This window comes from Lampetra planeri, chromosome 18 (genome assembly GCF_965212315.1).
Source record: "Lampetra planeri chromosome 18, kcLamPlan1.2.h2, whole genome shotgun sequence".
NCBI lineage: Eukaryota > Metazoa > Chordata > Hyperoartia > Petromyzontiformes > Petromyzontidae > Lampetra > Lampetra planeri.
The window spans coordinates 1,658,236-1,685,767 of NC_136124.1; the positions used below are offsets into that span (position 1 = coordinate 1,658,236).

A 27,532-nucleotide genomic window follows, 5' to 3' on the forward strand; every position below is an offset into this window, starting at 1 on the left:
CACACTGCCATTGCACATGATGTTACAGTGCAGCAGATGTTTTAATTTCATTTTCACGTGTTTTTTGGAACATTTAACTTAACAGAATGCCCCACATTGTACAGTCAATTTACTAGTATTTTATACTCATATTTAATGTACAAATACCGTACCAGTTTATGAGACTTTTGAACTGTGATTGTTGAAGCTGTCTCAGCAATTCGTAACAATGGGCATGAATTCAAGAAAATTCATATGACTGTGGGGTGGTTGGGGCGAGGTGCAGCACGTTGGCAAGGCGTTCCATTAAGTGAACCTCCTTCATTTGAGTGCTTCCATTTTGTTCACGAGCAGAAAAACACCATGTTGGTAATGCCAGGGTCGGCTGGTGAATGTCCACCTGGAGAGAATCTGGTATGCAGCTGATATAGTAAACGCTCCAATTATGAGGTAGGGGCAGGGGTAGTGGTCCACTGGTGAACTCGCTGCATTGTGTGCCCATCTACCGGAGGTTGATTTTGGCCCTGGTTAACTTGAGCGATGAGTGATAATTCAACTGGTCCTAGCCCCCCCCTGCCCCCAATCCTCTCGACAAACTGCACTGATCAGTGTGAGGAGTGAGGAAGTATGGTCAAACGATCTCCATGATCGCCATGCGTGTATGTCATGTGAACACGCGCGCACCGGCTGGTACACACTCCTGTTGATGTATGTATGTATGTGGATATTCTGTCGCACCGTATGAAGCCAACCGCGCTAATCGGAAGTGCAGGGAAATCGCAACAAACTAAACACAAAAAGCAGTTCCAAAGAAACGAGTTTTCAATTTAGATTTGAAAGTGCATAGCCCCAGTGGCTTCCTTTCAAAGCAGTTGGATTGCTGATATGTGGTTGTATGTCACTACGCATGATCATAACTGAGTACAGATGAAGGACTTTTTAGCTACAAAGTTTGAGGTTGCCTTTAAACAATTTCATAGCCAAGAGAATTTCTGTTAATTTGCCAGGCCATGTCAGGTCCAAGTGGCCTTCTGGCATTCAGTCAAGTCTCCCAGGCTTGAGTAGGAATCTTTCATCTTATGCTCTTGCAGTTGTCTTGAATCTACAAACATTACACTGAATTTCCTCATTGTGCGGTACTACTGTACATGCCATTTGTTTGTGTGGGTGTGTGTGGGTGTACACGTGTGCACGACTGAAGTACATGCGGGCTACTACAATCTGACAGGCACTTAAGAGGAAATTGGTTCAGCCCATAGTGAGCAGTCTTCACTCAAAACTAATCCCACATTCACGGCTGGTCACTGATGTTGTACACAAACCAAGCCATTGATCCAACTCAGAAAGTGCCCTAACTGGCCAGTGGTTGGGTTTTCATTTGATTTGATGCTAGAATGGCTTCTCTTTCGTTGTTGTGCAAGATTAATGAACGTGACCTTGGTGATAACATTTTTGTTTCCTTGAAGGTATCCCAACATGGAGTAATTTGGGTTATTTTTACTTTTTTTAATCATGGTGTGGTGGAGCTTTTTTCATAGCTATTTATATGGTCGAGAAACGAGATTGTCAATGTCAAACCATAAATGAGCCTCCTGTCTTTGTGTCCAAATCCTTCAGGGTCACGTAAGAATAAACATCTTTGTTTACGTGTAAAACTCTTGTGTGATGTTCTTTACTCTCACTTTGAAGTGGTATATACGATATGCTGACTTGGTTGGTTTGTACATCTGCACTTGAAGGTATTTAAATAATGATTGTGCTCCGGTTTGTTTCATTTTCAGGCAAGAAATGTACAGAGTGGAGCACTCTCAGCCATCAAGGTCATCAAGCTAGAATCTGGTAAGCATACCAGTATACGGACAAGTCTACCAAGGCAGTCCAAATAATTGAACCGCCATTCACTTTTTTTGTACATTATCTTTATTTTCATGCAAGGTTCTTCCAAGAAGGAAATCGTTTTTGTGGCTGCTTTGGCAGTCTTATGTCAGTGCTCAGATCACGGGCAGTGTGCTCACATTTATTGGTCAAATTAAAATGTTGGTATTGATGGACCATTCTGGACAGTGCGACACTACACAAGGACAAATATTTTTTGCGACTGCGTGCCGCTATACAGGGGACGACTTCACCGTGATCCAGCAGGAGATAATCATGATGCAGGAGTGCCAGCACATCAACATCGTCGCCTACTTTGGCAGCTACCTCAGGTATCTGTTCTTCTTGCATGTCATGTGATCGTGACTCTTCAGAAGCTTGCACGTATCCCATTCCCCCAAGGCAATCACTCAGCTTGGCCTCCAAGCTACTTTTAATGTTTAGTTTGTTGCCCTTCCCCCGCACTTGTGATGAGCATGGGTTGGCTACGTATGGTGCGAAAAAAGTTCAACATACAACATGCTACGTATACTGCATGGTTTGTTGTAGAACTGATCTGTATGCCATTCGATTTTTTTGTGTGTGTCTAAGCTACAGAGATCTTAATGCTTTGTTTGGTTTGTCTTTTTCCCACATTTATTCCAATTCTATCGGTGTCTTCTCGAGATTAAGTGTCCATTTGGAGTTTTGCAGAGCATTGCATCACTCCATATTTGAGAACTGCCTGCATAAAATGTCGCAGCACTACTTCTGTCATCATTTCGAGTGACCTCTTACCCACACACTCGGTGGTTAAATTCCCATACACCTTGCACAATTATTTTTTCTTGCATGGCAGTCAAAGCAATATTTAGATTTCTCAGAGCTGAGAATTTTCCACATTGAGTGAGAAGCTAAATTCACTGTTTTTATTACAACCATTGGTGACTGGGCTGAGGACCAATCAGCTCACTGTTTTTCATCACGAGGTTTTATCATGGGAGGCTGGCCAGATTAACTGGGTTTTGATGCTTGTTTTTGTTAACAGTGCTTTTAATATAGTTTCACTAGTGTTTTTATTTTTAAAAAGTTCCTTGTTGAGCTACTTCCCTTTTTATTTTGTCCAGGCCTCTAATACAAAAGCAACTTGGCTGATTGGGTTCCTACCTGATTAATTACAAATTATTGGTGAAGAAGATGGTGGTATGTTGTGCCTGTGTTATTTGCGAAACTTACAATCTACAACTTGTAAGCAAACATGTGAACTGTTAGCTTGTTACTATGTTAAGTAGCTTTCTCAAGAAAATAAAAATTCCTGCATTTGCTGCACATAAAGGTAGTTCACAGGGAAGGTCTAGCATGGTTACATGGTTGGTAGGTGTGTAATGATGCATTGCTTCATTGATTCAAATGTATTGCAATGCTCACAGTTCATTTCTTGAATTATGTGCTTACGAATAGATTATTTGCAATTTATGGAAATTATTATACAAAGGCAGATGAGGTGAACAATGCTATGTCAACGATTTGCGGAAAAATAAGACCATAAATAGATTGCAACCCTGAATCATGCAATGCCTTGAATCTCTGAGGGGCAAAGTGTATATTCCTGATCTATGATAACATGACTAATGCCTGATATGAGTTCGTCTGAATTATTTCTTGCTCAGATGAGCATCTCCACTTGACAGCACTGATAGTGGTGGAAATTCCACCTTCCTTTGTGGAGGTGAAGTTATCCATGGGACAACCATTGTTGACTTCCCTGCAAAGTGACTCATTTTATGTAACTCCGAGTGATGGTGGGCTGAGTCAACCCCTAAACAGGATTTAAAGTTGCAAGCTTACGATTGCAAGCTGCTCATTCTTCCACTGAAACCACCCGACCAGCTTAATAGGAGTTAATATTTAATTGTAAAAATTTAACGTGTCATGGCATAGTAAATAGCTGCACACTGGGCATGTATGGACACTTGACTCCTTCAGCAATTCGTCACCAGCAAAGGATCATATTTCCATTTGATTTATGGCAAAGCCTCTCAGTTTCTGTACCCACGCTACCTCCCATCGGTCACACAGTGCTTCCACTAATGCATCGCCATCATCACGTCAATGTTCTGCACTGCGTGAACGTCAACAGCCACACGTGTGAACCTTGCACTTTGCAGTGAGCAATGCTGCCAAGGCCTCCCTCCGCCCCACTGACCTGGCCAACACCGTAGTGTAGCTTCGCTCTCTCCGCCCATATCTGATTATGCATACCAACCCAACCCGCGGAGGTTTCGTGCATTGAATATACAGTATTGAAAACAAACTAGAAAAGCAGGTACTGGATTTCCCACATCAAGTGCCCGTGCCTCGTGTAACTGTCCTGAGACGGTAGTTCAAGATGCGGAGTGAACGCTGACTTTGTGCCCCGGGGTGCTGTGCGTAGGTGGGATAAACTTTGGATCTGCATGGAGTACTGCGGAGGTGGCTCCCTGCAGGACATTTACCATGGTATGTATGTTGAGTCAGCTGTGGGTTTGAACTTTTACAATGCGTAGGCTTTGTTGAGGTGTTGGTCAACAATTGTTCCGTATTTTCATGTGCAGCCCTTTGCCAATCCTCCGCTGGTCGAGGGCCTTCCCGTGCCTTGCGGGTTCCGGGGTTTATTTGACCAAACTTCATCATGCTGGGTCGTGGGGGTTGGTGAAGGCGGGGAGCATAGATTTAGAAACATACAAGTATACAGTACAACAATGCGTGTTTCTGCACTGCCCTCTGCTGTCCATAAAGTAGCCGTGCAAGCTCTATACCATCTTTTATGTATGGCGGTCACCCACCCAAGCACTATCCAGGCCTGAACCCTTGTTTGAGATATTAATGTAATAATACGAGCAGCCCGCATGTCCTTTGAACATTCCCTCCCTCCCAGCGAAACAGGTTTCTAATGTAGTATGATTAATATATACATATAAAACAAATGCATATCTCAATTCCATCTTTGGCTTCTAGCATTTTACCCTTGGTTTGCTGCTCAAAAACATACGCACAAAATTTTCTCATCAAAACTGTCGTCCCGATGTACACATTTTCCACTGGTTTATAGAGTATCTTAACATGCTTTTATAATCCAAATTGTATTGCACAATAATAATCATAACAATGGTCAAACACTCGATTCAGTCCCCTCCTGAATTGTTTTTGTCAGGCTCAATGGAACTTCTGTGGGTAAATCAATGGCTTTTTTATTAGCAGCTGTGTACAGAAAACAAATTTGTGCAAGGTAATATTTTCCCACCTGATGATGGACGCTTGTGTTGCGCCCGAAACGTCGTGATTTATTTTATTTTATACCTACGTGACTTTACCGAAAGAACCAAAGAGTAAAGGTAATATTTTCAATGTTACCTGAGCATTTGATATTTGTCCAACCAGACAGACAAGTAAAAAAAAAACTACTCGTTTATGTTATACAGCTTAAAGAAATCTCTAGTTACAGACTGAAAATAACTTAAGCTATGCTGTTTCCTCATTGCATTGTGCTTAACCAATGAAAATCTGAGCCAGATTTATAAAAAAATGTCAGCAGAAAAATAACGTGTTGCTCTCTTTGGCAACGAGAACAGGCGAGTGATTGTGTGTGTTTTTACGTTTGTTCTTCAGTCACAGGGCCGCTGTCTGAACGTCAAATCGCCTACGTCAGCAGGGAAACTCTCAAGGTGGGCATTACCCTTATGGCTCATGTGCAGTCTGCAAGCAGCCTGTTTCACAGGAAGCATGACTCACGAGCTCATGCAACAGCAATAATAATGGATAATTGTTGTACTGTTTGTTATCTTCTATCATTTTGAGCATGCAAGCTGATACAGTTTTTGCTTTTTTCCTTTCTCATCCATTCATAGGGTTTGGCCTACCTCCACAGTAAATGTAAAATGCACAGAGACATCAAGGTAAGTGTTTGAATCAAATATAACGTTATATATTTTGATAACATTTTTACATGAGCATTTTTTTAATTAAACTTTTTAGTTTCACTTACACCCATGGACTATCTAGTGAAATAATCAGCGGCAGCAGCATTAGCCCAGAGGCGAGAGAAGAAACCAAAAACGTTAGAAATAACACAAGTGCACACATTTCGTAATAACCGGTGCTCATGATCATATCAATAATTGCACAGATCTTTTTCTCGTGTGAAGTTTTCCACAGTTTCAACAATTGGACGAGAGTGGCGTTCCAAACCTTAGGAATCGGTGCGTGTAGAGAAAATGGCACGTAACGTTCCACGGGGGAAATTTTTTTGAAAGCAAGGAAGGTTGCCTGGCCATAACGCTAAGCAGCAAGTTTGATTCCCGCCCGCTGCACAGGAATCTTCCTCTGGGGACAGTGTGTGCTCGCGTCCTGGCTGGCCACAATAGTTGGTGTTGGCAGGAATTGGCTTTGAGCCGTTACGAAAAAATGTGGTCTTGTGAATCCCCCCCCCCCTCTTCACATTTTGTCTCGAAGTAAACATTTGATTCTGAGCTAGTTTTTGTTGCGTATGATTATTTATTTATTGTGAAATTATGATATTTTAAAACAAATTTTGGGAAAAACAGGAAGTTGACTTGAAAAAAACACGATTTATTTGCATCATAAGTAGGTGGTTAGTGGTTGTGCCTGCAAGTCGACTTTCTGCCTGCCTGAGCATGCACGATATCTTTTAGACCAGTCTTACTGGAACATCCCAAGGATTGCTTGCACAATCATTACATTACCTTGACTGGCTGTGAATGTCAATGGTTCACAGGCATGTTTTACCTTAATTCACTTAAGCTAATCAAATACTCTTTATCGTAGTTGTGTGGATTTTTCTCCGGCTCCGGGTTTTCCTTCCACACTTAGAAACGTGTGTTTAGAGTATTTGGCTGCTATACATTTCCACGTGATGAGCCTTCATTTGTGGCCAGGTCGCTTCTGAAAAAGAGCTACATAGCTCAGTGGGCCTCAACTGGTAAAATAAAAAAAACTGTGCAGTAGCTTTAGTTAATATGTTTGTATTGATATGTTAAGGATTACGGATTATTTTAGTACAATATGTTAATGGTTAACATCAATTGTTAGAATGTTACACAAGGCATAGAAAAAAAATATTCGTCAGACAAGCAGCATAGCAAAATGTGTTTTAATAAAATGACTACTAAATATTATAATTTTACTATTTGTTGGTAATTGAAGGTCTAATCCACAGAGGTTTTTTTGGGTTAGATCGCATTAAAATATAAATGTGTCGTGAAAACCCACCACCACCCGACAAAGCCAACTAGTAAGGATTGTCGCGTAAACAGAACATGCGAATTCGTCACTCGTACAGCACACCGGTGTGTTGGAGAGCCAAGCCACAACATTTACAATCTGAGTACGACGTTTCGCCAGTAATAACAACTAGCTTCATCAGGCGACACACACCGCTTGTACTAGTGAAGAATTGACATGTTCTGTTTACGTGACAGCCCTTACTAGTTGGCTGTGTCGGGTGGTGGCGGGTTTTAACGATGATATTCGTCGCGAAAGCCTACGTGTTAAACTGAAAGTCTAATATTAACGTGATTCTTTATTGATGCCTTTGCCATTCTTCGTATGCTGCAATTGTCCTCTGCTTGTTTTTTGTGTGTTTTTCTAATATTAGGGAGCGAATATTTTGTTGACTGATCATGGGGAGGTGAAGCTCGCGGATTTTGGAGTCTCTGCACAGATAACAGCCACAATTGCCAAGAGAATGTCCTTCATTGGCACGCCGTACTGGTAAGACTGGCCATGTCCGTTAAACACAAGCAGGCGCGTGACATCCGCACATTAAAATGGTATTTTGAGTGCAGTTGATTAATAGAATTCTGTGTCGGTAACCAAACAGCATTATATTGTGACAGTTTGATGATTGTGAATGTAACTAATAGACATGGGGCGATTTGATGAATTGTCACAATGTGGGGGCCACGGCACAGTTCAAATCTCGACGATTTTTTGTCTTGTTTTTACCATCTTGTTTGTACTGCCTACTGTATATGCTCTCTTATTTGTTCTATCTCGATCAGGCTATGAGCCAAAAAGTAAGATTTATATATAATTTACATGAGTTGTAAATAATAGATTTTTATATGTAATGATGTGATGCTTGTAAGTGTTAATTTTATTCAAGAATTAATAAATTGTTACGTGCATAGCATATAGATCCATTAAGTGACTCACTACAGAGCAGGTTTTCCTGTTTGGCAATCGTAAGGTACATGCGATGTGTAACGACTCGGTAGTTTGAGTGGAAAAGATTGGTAACCATGAAAATGTGCTTGTTACTGAGCCCGTTGTATCCAAGGTCTTGAAATTTCTAAATCAGAGTGGTGAGCTTGTTCCTGAGCCCGTTGTATCCAAGGTCAAATGTTTAGTTCTGGCTGCTTGCACGTAATGTCTACCCTAAATCACCATAGCCCAACATCTGCTGTCATTGGCTTTCACACGGTTAAGCAGTGAATTTAATGTTAATACGTGTCACTGAAAATTGTGCTGTGTGTCCCAGTGGACCACGTGGTAGCACCAGAGGGCAATGTAGCAAAATAGAATGGTTATACTGTACATCTATGTCCCCCCGCATCAATGCTCTCTTCCTTCACCAACGTGCACTGACAAGCGTGATGAAGTGTGGCTACATAACTCCTAGGACTCGCGTGCAATGGCGAGGCTCTCATCCAGCAGTGGATTGACTAAAGGGCTGCACATTGACAAGATCCGCTGCAACGCTGTACGCTTCCAGGCAGCGCAGTGCACCCGTACTGTGCAGTGATGCGTGTCGTGCGTGTCGTGCATGCGTGGCACAGGATGGCACCGGAGGTGGCGGCCGTGGAGAGGAAGGGCGGATACAACCAGCAGTGTGACGTGTGGGCCGTGGGCATCACTGCCATCGAGCTGGCCGAGCTGCAGCCGCCCATGTTTGATCTCCATCCGATGCGGTAATTCCACCTGTTTTGATTAAAACCAAAAAAAATTGTCATGGAAGTTACGTTTGAGACATTGTCGTGAATTTTAAATGAAAATAATGTTTAGAGATGGCAGGGTGTCCCCTTGGAGGTCAGAGCACTGAGCTAACTTGGCTGAGATTTGGCATTTGAATCCAGGCAGCCGCCCATGATTTAATTTTCTTCTCAAATGCGTTGAGTTATTGGTCTAACAACGATTAGCAAGGCATGCAAAAAAAAGTATTAAACTATAAGTGTCACTTAATTTGACTAAGCCCTGAACATTATAATAAACTACAAATATCTGTTTGAAATCCAGTGAATAGGTCCCTCATAGAATCGTTTATGAGAGTGCACATCCTACTGTGTGGATAAAATACGGTCAATGAGAATGATATCAAAAGTTGTTCTGGCCATTCTCTTAACACAAGGGGTGATGCACGCTTTGTACAATTTACAAATAAATATTTAGGTTTATTAAATTATTCATAAAAACACAATTGGAATACAATTTGGAAAAGGACCAAAGAAACATGTCAAAAAAATGTTAATTGAACCAAGAAAAGGTTCACTAAGTCTCCAGCCTCATTCTATGTGGTTCCTGCAATAATTCTAGATTTGAAGCTTTCGTGACTGCAAGGATTCATATTCTTAGGTCTTTTCGGTAAAGTCACGTAGGTAAAACATTAAAATTAATGAAAGTAAAATAAAATAAAAATCACGACGTTTCGGAGGCAACACAAGTCTCCGTCATCAGGTGGGACCGTAACAGCCAGATTTGCTGCATCAAGTGAGGCAATGATTCAAGATGTAATCCCTTAAAAACAAGTTGAGGGGGGAGGAGAGGGGGGCGGAGCTCATCAGAATGTGGTAGCCTCCCGATACGTTCCATTCATTGGCTACCACATTCTGATGAGCTCCGCCCCCCTCTCCTCCCCCCTCAACTTGCTTTTAAGGGATTACATCTTGAATCATTGCCTCACTTGATGCAGCAAATCTGGCTGTGACGGTCCCACCTGATGACGGAGACTTGTGTTGCCTCCGAAACGTCGTGATTTTTATTTTATTTTACTTTCATTAATTTTAATGTTTTACCTACGTGACTTTACCGAAAAGACCTAAGAATATGAATCCTGCAATAAATATTTGGCCAGTGCCCTTGTGAGTATTCTTTATGAAGCACAGTGCCTGAAGAAACCCCAAATTTTTAATCGGGTAATACCCAATCTCTCCACATCCAACTTGTATCCCTGCTTACTGAGCTGCACGGTTGCCCTGCAGGAGGGTATTCCAGTGACATCATGGCTCTCTGCATAATTTGGGGCCACGATCCGATTCAGTAAGCAGTTTTTTTTTTAACATTGTGGTGGATGGATAGCACTTCTATTGGCTGCAGGGGTAACACGAATCCATTACATGTGTAATGCGGGCGAAAGCGACCTTCCGGATGTGACGTCACGAGGAGGCGGAGCCAGGTGACGTGGGTGAAAGGTAGGGGGTCCTTAAGCGCGTAAACCGGAAGGAGAAGTCAGTCGGGGTGTGAGCGGAAAAGAGTGAGGCCACGCGGGCGAGTGTGGAGAGGGGGGGCGCCGACGGCCATCGGGAGCCAACCCCGAAGATAAGGGGAGCTGCGGAGTGGTGTGCAGCTGCAGAGGAGACAGCCAGGAGGGCTGCGTGTTAGAGGCAGCGGTGTGGCTGCCAGGAGGAGCTGCGGAGAGAGAGAGAGAGGGGGCTGCTTGTTAGAGGCAGCGGTGTGGCTGCCAGGAGGAGCTGCGGAGAGAGAGGGAGAGAGCAAGAAGCTGTGAGAGCTGCGGAGGGAGAAGAGCAGCAGCGAGTACAGCCAAGGGGGGCTGTGGGAGAGAAACAGCAGCGGAGCTGCTGTTGTGGATCGGGCCGACATTGGAGTCAGCACCGTGGAGAAGCTACAGAGTAAAGACAGCCGTGTGGGTGTACAGCACGAACCGAATAATAAAGGACACTGAGCCAGACATCGTGGTCCAGTCGTTTATTACACTGGTGTCGGAAGTGCAACGGCATGTCGAAACAAGTGAGGAAGAAAGTTAATCCGGCGCCTGCATCGGCTTCTTCGTCCGACGACGACGAACTCCCCCCAACCACGGATCTTGTTGGGGTGGTGGAGGAGAGCCCGGCTGAGGCGACCACGGGAACGGGAGTGGGGGATGTTGGCGCGGTGGCGGGTCCGTCGACATCATCAGACGCGGATCAACGATGGCAAGCGATGGCGGTACAACTGGAGGCACTTAAGGACGTCCTGGCGCATCTATGCCATCTCGTCGCGCCAGGGACGATGGATGATGCAAGTGGTGCTCCGCGGGCCGCCACGTTGCCTGTCCTGCCGCCGCCATTGCCCACGCGGCAAGAGGCCGCCATTTTGCGCGCTCCGTGGCGCCAAACCGCCATCTTGGCCACGCCGCGGGCCGACGCCATTTTGAATTTGCCATCACAACCACCACCATTGGAAGACGGCGGGAAGAGGAGTCGGAGTCGCCACCTTACAACGGTTAAAGAATTTTCCGTCGGTGGGGACTGGAGCGCGTTCGCCTGCCGCTTCTTGGCGGCGGTACGCACAGCAAGATGGACCGATGCGGAGGCTTTGGAGGTGTTGCCGACTCTCCTGGACGACGAATCTGTCCGATTCTTCCGTTCCATAGCGACCGATAAGAAGGCAACTTTATGTGGTGTTTTTCAAGAAATGGCCGATGCTTATGAGCCACCAGATGATGCGCATCGGCGATTCGCTCAACGACAACGAGCACCAGAGGAGTCGCCCGTGGCGTTCAGGGGTGCGGTGCTGGAGCTGGCCATGGCAGCTTATCCTGAGACGCCACAGGACCTGCTTGAGCCTCTCATATTAGGGAAAATGTTGGAGCTGTCTCGGGATCTAGGGATCCCCATGCCTGTGTGTGGGCATGAGAAGCTAACTTCCCGGATGGCTGCTAAGTGTCTCGATGCGCAATTCAACCTCCGTCGCTGGAAACAAGTGACGGCGTGGACGGGGGGGCCCGTCAAAGAAGGGGAGGCGCTGGGGTGGAACCCTGCGCAGGCCGTCTATGTTCCGGATGACCGGGGCCCTCAACAACTGACGGCCGCCTCCGCTCCATGGACGGGACGCGGCGGGCCGAGACCGCGCGCGGTGCTACCAGAACGGGGCCGTCAGGAGGCGAGGCCTGCGCTTCGGCGCAACGAGGCCGAATGTTTCCGCTGCGGGCGTAGGGGCCACTACGCCAGAGACTGCTGGGCCCGCTTCCCGGCTCCGCCGCAGCAGGAGGCCTCGGCACCGGTCAAGTCGGCTAAAGATCCTCCGAAACAGGCATGTCGGCACGCACCAGACACTCGGCAAGGCTTTCCACCTCACCCACCACCTGTGTTGCGCGATCCTATTGTTGTTGTTAAAGAAAGGCCATCGACGGGGCCTTTTCATTCAGTTACGCAGTGGCGCAAATTGGCACGGAGAGTTGTCGCGGCCGCTACGGGTTCGTCCACTGTACCGGGGTCCATACAAGGTGTGGACGTGCGCATTTTGGTTGACTCGGGGGCGTCTGCGACTATTATTTCGGATGTCATTTTTCATCTGTTGGGCATCCCGCCGGGGGCTGTGCGTCCGGTTTATGGGTCGTGCGTCGCTGCGAACGGGGGTAGCATGGGTATCGTGGGTCAGGTGGATGCTAAGATATCTATTGGGGATGTGTCGGCCTCGGGTGTTGTGTTGATATCGAGATCTTTGGCGGTTCCTTGTTTGTTAGGCACCGATTTTTTGGCTAAGATGCCCATTTTGATCAAAATCAATGAGAATTGTATTGAACTGCCGGGGGGCCGTCAAATCTCGTTTTTGCCGTCGCCCTGGGGGCGACCTGCTTCGGCCGTACAAGTGCAGGCGCTGTCCGTCGCATCTGTGGACATCCCACCTGGTACACAGATGCTTATACCCTTGCGGTATCGGAAGCCCCTGCCTGATCGGCTAGGAGCAGTAGGGGTCTTGTTGTCACCGTCCGCCACGATAACAACCGGGTTGGCGTTAGTGGGGGCACAGACCATCGTCCGGCCGGATCAATTACCGTTTTTACAGGTGCTTAATGCGGGGGGAGAAAACGTCCGTGTCCCGGCCGGTACGGTTGTGGCACATGCCACTACGGCGTTTGCGACCCATGATTGTCCACATAGCCGGGGAGTTGTTGCTGGGGTTTCCGAGCCAAGGAGTTCGGATGATCGTTGGGTTGCTCAATTATGTGACGAAAATTCTTCCCTGTCCATGGAGCAACGTGCTGAGCTGCGTAAATTGTTGTTGACATATTCCGATGTGTTCAGCTCCGATGATTTGGATTTGGGCCGCACTTCGTTGCTTTACCATCACATTGAGACGGGCGATGCTGCCCCTATTCGATTAAATTCGCATCGGATGAGTCCTGCGGAGCGAGAACACGTACGGGGGGCAGTGGAAGACATGTTGACTGCAGACATTATATCGCCATCTAACAGCCCATGGGGCGCTCCAGTCGTCTTGGTTAAGAAGAAGGATGGCAAATTGCGATTTTGTGTTGATTTCCGCAAATTGAATAAGATATCGGTGGCAGATGCGTACCCCCTGCCGCGTATGGATGACTCCCTCGACGCATTGTCGGGGGCTAAGTTCTTTTCCACACTGGACCTCTCTTCGGGATTTTGGCAGCTTCCCCTTGACGAGTCCTCACGGGAGAAAACCGCATTCCGTACGCCGCAGGGGTTATTTCAATTCAACTGTCTCCCGATGGGATTGAATGCGGCCCCTGCTACATTTCAAAGATTGATGGAGCTCGTTTTGACGGGGTTGCAGTGGGAGACATGTCTTATATATTTGGACGATATCATTGTCTTCAGCCGCACATTCGATGAACATTTGACGCGGCTGGAGACAGTGTTCACGAGGATGCGTTCTGCCAAATTGAAATTCAAACCAAAGAAATGTCACCTACTGCAACGGTCCGTCCGCTATTTGGGGCACATTGTGAGCGCTGAGGGAGTGTCCACGGATCCGGAAAAGATGGCGTGCGTCCGGGATTGGCCGACTCCGGCCACCGTGGGGGATGTTCGGCGGTTTTTGGGATTTGCCTCGTATTACCGAAGATTTGTGCCGGGTTTTGCGACGATTGCGAGGCCTTTGCATCTCCTTACGGGTAAAGGACGGAAGTTTGTTTGGGGACAGCCGGAGGAGGCGGCCTTTCGGAGTCTGCGTGATCTATTGGCCACGGCCCCAACATTGGATTATCCCGATTTCGATCACCCATTCATTCTTGATACGGACGCGAGTGACACAGGTATTGGGGCGGTGTTATCACAGTCTAAAGGGGGTGTAGAGCGTGTCGTGGCGTATGGTAGCCGAGTCTTGTCTCCTGCGGAAACCCGCTACTGTGTCACTCGCAGAGAACTATTGGCGGTTGTTTTTTTCCTACGGCAATTTCGACCATACCTCTACGGTCGTTCTTTTATTGTGCGTACGGATCATGCGGCCTTGCAATATGCCCTTAAAATTGACCAGCCATCCGGACAGTTGGCACGTTGGTTGGACACGCTACAGGAATTTTCCTTCCAAATTCAACATCGGAAGGGAGTGCGCCATGCGAACGCTGACGCACTTTCCAGATTACCGGGGCGCGCCCCTTGTAAATGTGAGTCGGGGACGCATAGGTGTTCGCCGATTCCAAACCCCCCTCAGCCGCTTACGTTGGCCGTCGAGAAGTCGGACACTCCGATGGAACCGGGACCGGCTGACGGGGTTTTGAATCTGCCGCGGTCTGTCTGGATCCGGGAACAGATGATGGATGAGTCATTGGTGTCCTTGCGGAAGCGGTCTGCTAAGGACAATGGGAGTCCGAGTACGGCTGTGGGGCCGCAAACCGCTCTCCGAGATGGTCTGCTTATGTGGCGGGAGGGGTTCCAGGAACGTTGGCGCCTGGTGGTACCAACGTCCTTGCGATTCGAGTTGATTAGAACCCTCCATTGTGACACTCTCTTACATTTAGGGGTGCAGAAGACCTTGTTGACGTTACAACGTCATTATTTTTGGCACGGCATGGCGACAGATGTCGTAGGGCACGTGCGCGCGTGCCCTGAATGCGCCCGGCGTAAGCCGCCTAAACATCCTTACGTGCCGCCTCTCCAGTCGATTCAGGTGTCTCGAGTCAATGAATTGGTGGCACTGGACATATTGGGACCCTTCCCACCATCGGCGAGGGGAAATAAATATTTGCTGGTAGGGGTTGAGTATCTCTCCCGTTGGCCGATGGCCTGGCCGTTGCCCGATCAGTCGGCCGCGGCCATCACCGACGCCTTTTTGTTTGGGTACATTATGGATAAGGGGGCGCCGGAGAGACTCCTCACGGACCAGGGCCGAAATTTCTCTTCTAAATTATTGGCTGAAGTGTGCGCAGGCCTTGGGACTAAGAAGATACGGACATCTCCATACCATCCGCAGACGGATGGTATGGTTGAGCGGCTGAACAGGACATTGTCTGCCATGCTTTGCCATACCGTGAGTGAACAGCAATCGGATTGGGATCTGCACATCCCCGGAGTGCTTTCGGCGTACAGGATGACGCCCCATGCGGCTACAGGGTATTCGCCGTTTACCTTATGTATGGTCGGGAAAACGTGCCTCCGGTGGATGTGCAATTGGGTACTGGGGTGAAGGGACCTCGTAAACCACTCCCTGAATACATTCAGGACACGGTTCGCCGGGTTACGGAGGCGCGGGAAAACGCCCGCGTGGCTACGGCCAAAGCCCAGGCCCGGAACGAGCGGTATGCTCGGCGGTCTGAGGGGGAGTGCCCCTGGAAGGTGGGAGACCTGGCCTGGCTCCATTGCCCGCAGGTGCGGCCGGGGACCTCTCCTAAATTGCACAAACCTTGGCATGGTCCTGTGCGCCTCATTGAGGTTCCCAATGCACAGTCGGCGCGCGTTCTGTTTGGTTCTCGCCGTTGGGTTGTTCATACGTCGCGGTTGAAACCATATGTTGCTCCCCTACGTGATGCGTCATCTCCCAATGTTGCCTTGCCGGGGTCTGTTGCTGCTGACTCTGACTCTTCCCCGCCTGCGTCCATTGATCTTGCTGGAGCGCCTGTCGTACCTGTTCCAGACAGGCCGACCGTGACTCCGCGGGGGAGGAGTGGGCCTGTTCGGAGGGCGCCTGCCAAGGCTGCGGGACCTTCTAGCCCGGCGACCCTTCCGACCCCGCTGCAGGCGCATTCGCGGAATATGACCAAGACTGATTCGTCAGGGACACGAGATGTCGGTGGACTTCCAATCGCAGCAGGGGAATTACCCCCTGTCATTTCTCGTGTTCCATCGCGTCCCCGTTCTACAAGCGGGCCGCCGACCGTCCGGGACGGGCCGGCGACCCGCACTCGTTCCAAATCGCTTACGTTTCGTTGATTGTATGTTGTTATTGTTCTTGTTCTTGCCGTCGTATTTATCGCATGCTTCCGTACGTTCGTCGATGTTACTTGTGTGTTGTTCTTGTTGTTATATTGCATGCTTAGTGTCCTTTGAGGGGGAAGGTCGGTTCACCGCATTACGCTTTGGTGTTGTTCAGCCGAGGTCGGCTGGGTTTTTTCTATGGGGGAGGGTGGTGTAATGCGGGCGAAAGCGACCTTCCGGATGTGACGTCACGAGGAGGCGGAGCCAGGTGACGTGGGTGAAAGGTAGGGGGTCCTTAAGCGCGTAAACCGGAAGGAGAAGTCAGTCGGGGTGTGAGCGGAAAAGAGTGAGGCCACGCGGGCGAGTGTGGAGAGGGGGGGCGCCGACGGCCATCGGGAGCCAACCCCGAAGATAAGGGGAGCTGCGGAGTGGTGTGCAGCTGCAGAGGAGACAGCCAGGAGGGCTGCGTGTTAGAGGCAGCGGTGTGGCTGCCAGGAGGAGCTGCGGAGAGAGAGAGAGAGGGGGCTGCTTGTTAGAGGCAGCGGTGTGGCTGCCAGGAGGAGCTGCGGAGAGAGAGGGAGAGAGCAAGAAGCTGTGAGAGCTGCGGAGGGAGAAGAGCAGCAGCGAGTACAGCCAAGGGGGGCTGTGGGAGAGAAACAGCAGCAGAGCTGCTGTTGTGGATCGGGCCGACATTGGAGTCAGCACCGTGGAGAAGCTACAGAGTAAAGACAGCCGTGTGGGTGTACAGCACGAACCGAATAATAAAGGACACTGAGCCAGACATCGTGGTCCAGTCGTTTATTACACATGTAACATATATATATGCTTCGAATCATGTGAAGGATGCAAGAATCTAGTTTAATTGAGGAATTCGTGCATAGTTACACCCATAATAATGAGCTATATATGGTGCCAAAGAAGTTGAACATATATTCACTCTCTGGTTTGGTATTAACAATCTGAATTGGTGGGAGTGCTTGAGCAATCTCATCAGCTCATCCATTATAGGGCATCTAAAATTCGTGCTGTGTTTCATCTTCTAGTTTTCTGCCAGTGGAGCAAGTAAAATTGTGTTAGTCCGGTGTGTTATGTTTCCCGTGGCTAATATGTTTTCGTTCGCGTGTTATTGTTTTGTTAACAAGTTTCTGTTGCAATGGACTATGTGAACGCATTAAGCATTGCCATCCAAGTATGTGTCTTGTGCCCATGTATGCACACGAATGAACGCTGAGTGTCGTGTTTATTTTCTCAATTGTCGACGATTCACTAGTGTGTGGCAGGTGCTTTATAAATCTTCTCCATTGTCAATGTTGTAGCGCTTGCATAGTCTCCTCTTAACACATCGGGACTGTACAGACGCACTTGAGGTAATGTCTGTGCAAGTTTGTTTTGGAATTTGTGGCATGTTTGGGTGGTACTAGTTAATATTTATACGTTAGAATAATGAAGTGTGGGTTATGATTGGCAATATATTTATTGGCGGGACTGGCCAAGGGCTGTAAAAATGCAAGGGCATCTAGCATGCAAACTGAAGTTTGCACCCGTGTGGTTTCAGTGGCTGTAACCTTATGGTGGTCTAAAACAACACTGCATTCTCCAAGCCAGTACAGTATTGTCACGTGACACACAAGGCATGATGGGAGGACCGATCCTCTGGACACAATTCTACCTCCTGCTGTTCTGAAATCACCGTTTGCGTATTACTATTTTGGTTTCGAGTCTGCATGCACTTTTGTGTGCCAGCTATGGGTGTGGTGTGGTGGCATGATGGGCTGATTTGGCATTCTCCCAGACTCCCACTCACTTTTGTTGAGACTCAACCCATGCGGTCTATAGGTATCGGTGTCACAGTTTGTTTGATTTGGCAATCAATATCAGTAGCACACATGGCAGTATATTACCTTTTAAGGTGCCCCTAGATAAAACTGAAATTTTTAATTGAGCAGTGTTTTGGCAGATAGATTTGTATTTTATTGTCCATGCATTTCTATTACCATTGATGTTCAAGACATTGCAACATATTACCTTAAAGCTTAAACTCACTGCGACACATACAATGCATGGCTTTATTCTCAGTGGCTTTATATTCAGAGATGACCTTTTCTGATTCATGAAAAAATATGCAAACACCGTACAGTATCTATAAACGTGTTCTTTTAAAATGCCACTGAATTACCACCAGGAAATAGTTGAATGTTAAATACTATTAAATGAGTTGTGCACATATATTATTTATGACTCATGTGAAAAAAAAGTTAATGTTTTTTCCTGTTGTGGGAAAGAATATACAGTTTCTAAATTCAGTCACATAATTTCAACAGGTTATTATCAGCGATGCAGATTCAGGATTGACTAATTTAAATATAAGTTGGAGTTACCATCCTGTACAGAAGTAAAACTGATTATTTCTAAGCATTTCAAACGAAAATAAGATATTTGACTTTCTGGTTTGGATAAGGACGGGGCTGAATCAACTCTGGACAAGATTTAAACTCATGACCTCTAGACAGGGAAACCCGCTGGTCTATCACTTCATTAACTATGATCTATCCACTGCGGGATAAACGCCTCCCAATGCCGTCACCATCTCATAGATATACAATGCAGCAATCCACCCAGCGTCTCAATATGAGCTTGCTTCATCACTCCGTATCTGCAGTGCATGTTCTCACGGGGGTGTTCTCTCCTTTGGCTGCCACTCTATCGTTAGTCTCTTCCACTAGCCATCGTCTCGTCTAGTCATGTCCTGCCTAAGCCTGCGCTTATTCTTTTAACGGCCAATATGATGTCTCGAAATTGCATGTTTTCAAATACATTTGTTCATCTTCCTGTCTCTCAGTCTATTTACAATCTTTGTTTGTACACGTTTAAACTTTTGTTCAGTGTCTTGATATCACATTTTTAAGCTGAATACAATTTCTTGGTTGGCAGCGAATTTATCTACAAGGGATGAATGAGTCATGGTACTTAAACACTCGTTGTTCCATAAATTAGGTGCCACTAGCAGAACCACGGCAATAACAGGGCATAAAGAAACAGTGGTCTCGGTATTTCAGTTTTTGTTTGGTTTTAAAATGACTTGATTTTTGATTGGTACAAAAAATATATCCGAAATATTTCCATTTTGGTCTGTGAGGCTGAGATAACCAGTGATTCAGAGGTAGGTATGTTTGCATCAGGATCTGAGGTTTTCCAGTCCAATAAGCACATGAGCTCACCAGATACTGCTGGCATGTTATAGAGACACTTTGCACTGAAGACAGTGTTAACCCCCCCGCTGGCTTAACATACGAGTCAAAATGTGCCAGATTAGTGAAAATTACTCACAAATGTACAACTGTAATATTCATCACAATACTCTTTGGGTCTTTCGGTAATGGCACGTCGATTGAAAAATAAATAGGTGAAGACGATTTCCTGTGTTGCGATCTATATGTCGTGATCTATTATTTTTCTATCTACGTGACTTTACCGAAAGACCCAAAGAGTATTAATTCCTGCAGTCACGAAAGCTTTAAATCAAGTTTCATCACAATCATCGCAACCGAGACTGGGGAGAAAAAAACTTGGCAGGACCCTCCTGAAAAAGAGTCATGAGACTTGGCGAGGCATTGCTGGGTAAACATGCACAATAAATAGTAATAATAATCTTTTAGTGAATAACAAATCTCCACCCTGCACAGGAGGATGCCAGTAATGTCCACACATCTTGCAAACTCATGTTTTTCCAAAATAGCAATTTATTTCCTCCCTAAAAAGTAATAATATAGAATACCAAAATAAATGTACATCATTATGGGTGGCCTGAAAGTATGTGTGCTTACCATTTATTCTGAGCATGCTTTTGCACGCATGTAGTCTAGCCGAAAAGACTTCTATAATTTAGTGAATTATTTACCCAGGATAGCCTCACTGAGTCTAAAGACTCTTTTCAGGAGGATCTTGTATTTGGATGATTGACTAATACCTTTTAATGAGCATTTGCCTTCTGGGAGAAAACTAGGATTCCTTGAGAGAGAGCCCGTGCATCGAAAGGGGGTGACAATCATCATTGCTGTCTCATAGCCACCACCACGTCTTACAGCATCATACTGACAACACTGGGCAAGTGTTGTTCGTCACCCATCAATTACTAACCAGGCTGAATTCTTATTAGCATCGAGGATCTTATGAGACGGGGTGCATTTGGGCTATTATGATTATACTGTACCTGATTTTCCCGCACCTCCGATTAGCATGGTTGGCTGTGTACGGTGCGAAAGAAGTTCAACATACACGCATACATAGGCAATAAACTATGAAAATAACAACATGTACTTCCTTGTCCAGCTTGTATTGTTAATTCTGTACATGGTTATAAACAGTAAGTGTACAGAAGACCCACTTAATATATTGGCTTTCCTTTCTTTATATTTCCTCCAAGCGTTGGTGGAATGTTTTCCTTTAAAGCATGGGCATTTCCATGCAGTGCCCCCCCAGAAGGCTCATTAATCGTTGTTGTGTATGTCACCAGGGCACTGTTCCTCATGTCCAAGAGCAATTTCCAACCTCCCAGGCTCAAGGACAAGATGAAGTGGTGAGTGCCGTCAGAATCTGTTTGTCAGAGGATGTGGAGGGGGGTGAGCCAGGGTGAGCCATGAGGTTTGTAAGGATTTCTCTTCACGCTGCTGGGGGTCAACGATGGACCAGACAGATGTGACGCAATGATAAGGAGGAGTTGTGAAGGCTGTCATTGCGTTAGGACTGACACCAGCTTTAGGGAGCACACGCTACTAAAGAATTATGGTTACAATGAATGGCTCTTGGTTATCAATCACCCTTCGCAATTGTACACGTGTGATACTTTAATGGTGATGTGGTCTATTTGTGGAATAGTGGTTGCAGGCTTTATGAGCCTCGATGCGGACATTCGCTTGTCCCAGTTTCGCATTGTTAAAAGGTTCCCGTGAAGTTATTTTTTCATTTCTGTTTTAACTTGCGTTACGTCTCGTATGCTATTTTGAAAAAACAATACACATGGCAAACCTGCCTGTTGCTGTTTTTTTAAATTGGGAATTGACTGTTTTTTACGTAACAAAAAAACTCAGTGTTTCACTATTGACATGCAGATCAAATTACCACATTAACTTCAAACACATTTCATATCTATTGATAACGTGTTGTGACTCTACAAAATGTTGTATTGCTCTGCTGGAGTAATGTTAGTTATATAGATTAATTGCTCTTACCCTTGTTGTCATTGCTTGATTATTACATTTGTTTTACGTTGACTGCGCCATACAGGTCAGGAATTTTCCACAATTTTATCAAGCAGTCTCTGATTAAGAACCCAAAGAAGAGACCAACAGCAGACAAACTCCTACAGGTACAGTGCCATTCACGCTGCCCACTCGCTACTTCCTTTCTGTTATCTCTTATCTGAAGTTCAGTGGAATTGGATGCAGCCCAAATGCAGCAAATGGGTTGGCACATCTGTTGGGTGCCCTAGGCCCTGTAACCATATCCTTTCACATGGATGCTTCTCATGGATAACAAAGGAGAATGGGATTAAATTGTATTATTGGTTCTTTCGGTAAAGTCGCGTAGAAGGGAAATAATAAAAATAAAACAATAAAATTCTCACGACGTTTCGATCGCAACACACCTGATGATGATTGCTTGTGTTGCGATCGAAACGTCGTGATAATTGTATTGTTTTATTTGTATTATTTTATTATTTCTTTTCTACGTGACTTTACCGAAATAACCAATAATATGAATCCCTGCAGTCACGAAAGCTTTAAATCGGGATTAAATTGGTTAATAAGCGCATACACACAGCATTTCCAAGCCCAAATGGTGTGGAATTCAGAAGGCATTGGGCTTGTGCTGTTGCTATCCCTGCATGCTTGTTACTGCGTTTAGGATCCATTTGTGATTCAACCTCTGAACCGATCGCTGGCCACTGAGCTGCTGGATCAGATGAAGTCACCGGCTCCTCCCAGGAACTTCTACGATGATGAGGAACCCGAAGTATGTGTACCAGCCTTCTACACGTCCTCAAACATAAACACACACACAACGTTGAACAGCGATTGACTCGGATAATGGGGCTTTAAAAAATATATATATATAATTCTATAACCTATTGACCTGGTTCAATAATGTAATTAATATACAGCACTCTAAGATCCACGGCTGGATGAAAGTCTCCCCATGCTGTATCGGGCATGAGGGTTGAGTGACTATACTTAACCACGCTGGTCAGTGCAGGTTGGTGAAGTCAGGGGTAGACAAGATTGGTTCAGGAATCAAACTCAACGTTGTGGAGTTCAAGCAGTGCGCTAACCACGATGCCACCGCTCCATTCCATCATGTTGTTTGTCAGTGGTTAAATATTTGAGCTGCCACACCAACTTTATGCATGTCATGTCATGCATGAATAGGGATCAGTTTTCATAGGCCTGGTGCCTATTGTTCCATGTTATTTGAGCAGGCAAGGCTCTCTCTGCCATCGCTGAGCTTAAAACAGTCGTCAACCGGAATGGATTTGCAATTCTGCTGTCTGCATTAAAGCAAGACTGTGTGAACCAATAACGAACCAAAACATGAAACATATTTTAGACAAATCCTGCCAGGTGACTGGAGGCACTGTATTGTGTATTTCATGACCAGAGCTCACTATTTAACGAATGAGTGAACATGCCGTCTTTTGACGGAGAACACCCCATTGGCCAAGTTGCGTTCGTAAAATACCTCGATGTTATTTGCAACATCACCTCATTGTGATAAAGATATTCGTGGATAATTACCCACACTTAACTTTTTCAGTTGATAACGCATTCATTGCCTTTGGACATGAACTGCGCGCAACTGGCACGTATGAAAAGATAAACTGAGATGTATTAAAAGAAAACAAATGCATACATTGAGAGTACAAAGGTTTACATAACCCTTCACTGAATTATATCGTCTTTGCAGCCTCCTGCCGCTGTTCCCCAGAGGATATCCTCAATTGCCAAGAATTCCCGGGCAGAGAAGACTCGCTCTGAGCTGGACTGTGAGTTAGGGTGTCTTGACTGCAATGCAGTTTTACAGTGCAGTTTAGCTTCATAAAGCACCTAAAAACACCACTACCTCTATATAAACTTCAGAGAGCTCCTAAACAGGAGCAGCACAAAACAACAACTTGTAAGGAAATGGAGATTACAATGAGATGATGTGGGACCACGGTAAGATAAAATGGGAGTCTTTAAATTGCATGTTTTACAGTATTATAGCATTTTCATGACCGCCAGAAGATAGTATTTCTTAGTGAAACTGATGTAAATATTCAACTGGGAAATCATGAGCGTTGCGGAAGTTTCTTCAAGTTACGCTGGTGTATTATTTTGTGTGTAACTGTATCTGTGCGATGGTTTGAATACACGTTAAATATCGAATTTCTTCCTTTGACAGTTGATCAGTTGAGATTTCAGCCTCCGATTCCCAAGATAACAGCACCGCAGTACATGGAGGTAGGGTGTATTGTTTAAATCTATGCATTCTCCCTTTCATTTCGTACCATTGAAGGCTATAGCTGTTTCAGCTTTTTGCTTTTCTCTCTCTCTCTCTCTCAATTACAGTTCAGTTGTACTGTCAGTGTCATGTGAAACGCTCGGGCAATTTCCATTTGGAATGAATAGCAGGCGCTGCACCTCCCTGGGTCAGAACCATCCTGGAAGATGACGTAACGTAACTGCTGCTGAAGTCCCTTCAGTCGGCCTCATATTTAATTTCAGTTGCGCAGCATTTTATATAGGATATACATGGAGTGTGTGCAACTTGGAAATGTAATCAAAACGGTTCATTTTCAAAGCAAGAATATGACAAATTTAGTGTAGAACATAGGCACCATAGACTGGGGTTTTAAAAATTGTGTAAAGTTCCTTGGTTAACTTAATAAGATTATTGTTTAAATCCCTTTACCTGATTATTAAGGCATGGAACACATAAACGCTACTTTTTCATGACAGTCAAACCAATGTATGATTTTTTTGAGCTGTAATTTATGTAAATGAAGTATAGAACCTAACTTGATGTATTGATTTTGGTGCAGCCCATTGGTGAACGGTTTGAAACCACGAACTCTACTTGAGAATCCGGTTTACTCACGGTCCGCTGCCTAGATTCAGACCCAGGAGCTTGGCACAGTCTCTGGGCAGTGGCATCTCGGTGCTCTAAGATTAGTATTGGCTCCCTGAGCCCCACCTAGCCACCACCTCAGCTTTTTGTATTTTTATTTAAAAAAACATATTTTTGGTCAACATAACGAGTACTGAGGTGCATTCGAGTGACTTGAGCTCTCTCTGGGGGTTATGTATGTATGTTGAACTTTTTTCGCACCATACGTAGCCAACCGTGCTATAGTTATAACTATAGAATGTTCTCTATAGAGCTTTGTTAATATATGTCCGTGCGTGCATTTAATTGCGTGCAGGAAAATCATCGGGGCTTTTCTGATCAATACGCCCCAGCCAGAGGCCATCAAAGGTATTCTGCAAAGCAAACATCAGAAGTACTTCTTCTCATAACACATTTTATGAATACATTCCTCTTTCTTGGTTTAAACATTTTTCAAATGCTCTAGTCATATAAATGTGATGTTTTCTTCACCCAGATTTCAGCAGGGTGCAGAAGATGATGACGATGGTGGAACGTATGTACTTTTTCCACATGGACCATCTGATAGACATTGATGCGCTTCACGAGTAAATAAATAGATGTCGCTCATTTGTGGACACACTGAGATGTTTGACTGCACATAATGGCATAAACTTGCATGCTATGCAATTGTAATCATCAACCCTGATCTATCTACCACTGGATGAAGGCATCCCCATGCCATTCCTTATGATGCCACACCCCATCTTGCACATGAACTGATCACTCCATCTCCACATTGGTCATCCTCTTTGGCATGATCTCTCCTTTTGGTTGAGTGGTGCAGTGCATTGAAACCTTATCAACAATTAAATGTAGTCGGCTTGTTAAATTATTGTCTACAATGTATAATGCACCTCTTCCAAGACATCTGTATCTTTGCTTTTTGTGTAATGTTCATCAGCTGTTTCACAATCTAAACGTATTATTGTGTTGTGCATGTGGAATGTTTAATTCAGGCTGAAGAAAGTCCCCCCTCCTCTTCCACCAAAGGTACTAAGACGAGACTGATCTTGTATTTGATGAAAATGCTTTTTTACCCAACTACATCCCATTCATATGTTGGTAAAGCATATCACCTTGACAATTTACCCTATTTGTCTAAAGAAATCAAGCGAAAATGTGCATCAGCATGTAAACGCGGGTCCGAGTCTTGTTAATATGGGAGCATTCGTGAGCATGAAATGGGGATGATGGTGATGGTGGTGGTAAAGACAGTGGTGATGAATCTTCACCCAACTCCTGAAACTCTGCTGATCTGTCACAGCCTTGGTGCAAGAGCCCCACGGAAGACAGCAATGAGGGCTCGGGCACCATCAAGCAGCGGCCTGCAGCGCCGTCCCCGGCACGGTCCGACGAGCGCTACCCTCCCATGCCCCGGCAGAAACCCACGAGCCCGCCTCCGGCGCAGGGCTATGGCCCAGCCCCGGTGCCGCCTCCGCGCGTCTCCCAAGTTGGGCAGTCGGCCTCGCCCATGCAGCAAAACCGACCCAAGTACAACGTCCCTACCCCGCCGCTCCCACAAGTCGTGTCGCCCAGCAAGCCCGGGCAGCCCTTGCCCGCACCACGCCAGCGATTCCACAGCCCGCCACCGCCACCACCCCCGTATGCTCGCACGCCACACAGAGCCACCCCCCTGCTACTGCCTCACAGCTCTTGGCTGCATTAGAGATGCAGCAGGTGGTACGATTTTGCCCGCCAGCGTTGATTTATTTCCAGCCCGGCAACAAGCCCATTTAGATCAAAATAATCTCTCGCATCACGGGTGAGCAGTAAGCCACTCTGGGAATATATTGAAATTGGCAAGTTGTAATAAAAAAAAAAAATTGGCTGTGTGTTTCTTGAAAATCTGGGGGAGAGTTGTTTTGGTCAACATTTCAATTGGGCTCAGTCACTTATGTCCTGCAATAAATAGGGCTGAGTGTATTATTTTCAGGCAAACAACAACAACAGCAACAAAAATGCGAGAATCGTTTGCATGGCCGTAAGACATTCAAACTTGTGAAAAACCATGATTCTCAAAGGTATTCGTTGAGACTTGACATGTGTATATGTCAGAGGTGGGACAAAGTCATTGTTATGCAAGTCCAAGTCGAGTCGCAAGTCATCAAATTCATGACTCGAGTCTGACTCGAGTCCAAGTCACATGACTCGAGTCCACACCTCTGGTATATGTAGCCCATGGATCGACATTAGTCAGCAAAACTTATGTTTGTGATTGTTGCCATTATATAAAACAATAGTTGAGGTTTCGATGTTATAGCTGTTGAAAATGTTATCACATTCACATTGATTGGCCTTCATAAAGAAACTGTTGCCACTTAAGTTGTGCCACGGTGCATGTTACCAGCTGCAGGGGAACCCCTCAGCTTGTGTAGGTTGTCGCTGGGTACCGCGGTGGCGAGATGTTAACTACCTCGCCTGGTATACACGAGGTCATGGGTTTGATCCTGACCCTGACACCTGTATATTTGGAGTTTGCATGTCTCTTTCCCCTTGGTCATATGGGTTTTTCTCCAGGTCCTCCGGTTTCCCCCCAACATTTGGAAACATGCGTTTTGAGTATTTGCCTGCTATAAATGTCCACACGATAAGCCACTTCGTTGAACTACCATTTGTGGCCAGGTTGCTTCTGACACGGAGCTATATAGCTCAGTGGGCCCCTTAGGAAAAACTCAAAACTAGTTTATACTAATACCGCCGACGGGGGAATTTGTTGGCTTGCAGACACAACATGGGCCGGAACGGGCGGCCCGCCCCTGCGGTGCGGCGCTCCAATAGCGCATCGCCACCTCCGCGGCCGCCTCTGCCGGACCTGGTGAGCGGAGCCGGGGGTTCGGCCGGGCGCCGTTGCTCCGCCGAGGTCCTCTCCACCACCGAACACCTGCAGCGGATCAACATGGGCCATCACAACGCGCTCGATGGAAGCAAGTGTCTTCCAATGCTACTTGCACACATTTTAACGTGTTTCCTGCCCCAGGGGTGCCGCTGCGTTGTAGTCCGATTCCAGAGGTCGCCACTCTGTTTTGATTTTCCAGTGCGGCGTTTGAAACTGTGGACAGGTTTTGTAAATTCGCCTCGCCACCCCCTCTCCCACCCAGCAGCATAAGTGGGTTCGCCGCAGTCCATCAGCA

General features: G+C 46.0%; 1 protein-coding gene across 1 annotated transcript in view; it reads left to right on the forward strand.

Annotated features, from left to right (window-relative positions):
* The window catches only part of LOC144723468 (mitogen-activated protein kinase kinase kinase kinase 5-like), an 84,752-nt gene that overhangs the window by 21,613 nt on the left and 35,607 nt on the right, over window positions 1-27,532 (forward strand). Inside the window, exons 2-18 of the mRNA XM_078602246.1 lie at window positions 1,761-1,818; window positions 2,096-2,186; window positions 4,268-4,332; window positions 5,482-5,537; window positions 5,721-5,768; window positions 7,487-7,602; window positions 8,670-8,801; window positions 20,731-20,793; window positions 21,501-21,582; window positions 22,122-22,229; window positions 23,178-23,256; window positions 23,655-23,713; window positions 24,676-24,728; window positions 24,856-24,894; window positions 25,358-25,391; window positions 25,666-26,003; window positions 27,126-27,325. Coding sequence (XP_078458372.1) covers window positions 1,761-1,818; window positions 2,096-2,186; window positions 4,268-4,332; window positions 5,482-5,537; window positions 5,721-5,768; window positions 7,487-7,602; window positions 8,670-8,801; window positions 20,731-20,793; window positions 21,501-21,582; window positions 22,122-22,229; window positions 23,178-23,256; window positions 23,655-23,713; window positions 24,676-24,728; window positions 24,856-24,894; window positions 25,358-25,391; window positions 25,666-26,003; window positions 27,126-27,325 — 1,621 coding nt within the window. The remainder of the gene's footprint in view (window positions 1-1,760; window positions 1,819-2,095; window positions 2,187-4,267; window positions 4,333-5,481; window positions 5,538-5,720; window positions 5,769-7,486; window positions 7,603-8,669; window positions 8,802-20,730; window positions 20,794-21,500; window positions 21,583-22,121; window positions 22,230-23,177; window positions 23,257-23,654; window positions 23,714-24,675; window positions 24,729-24,855; window positions 24,895-25,357; window positions 25,392-25,665; window positions 26,004-27,125; window positions 27,326-27,532) is intronic.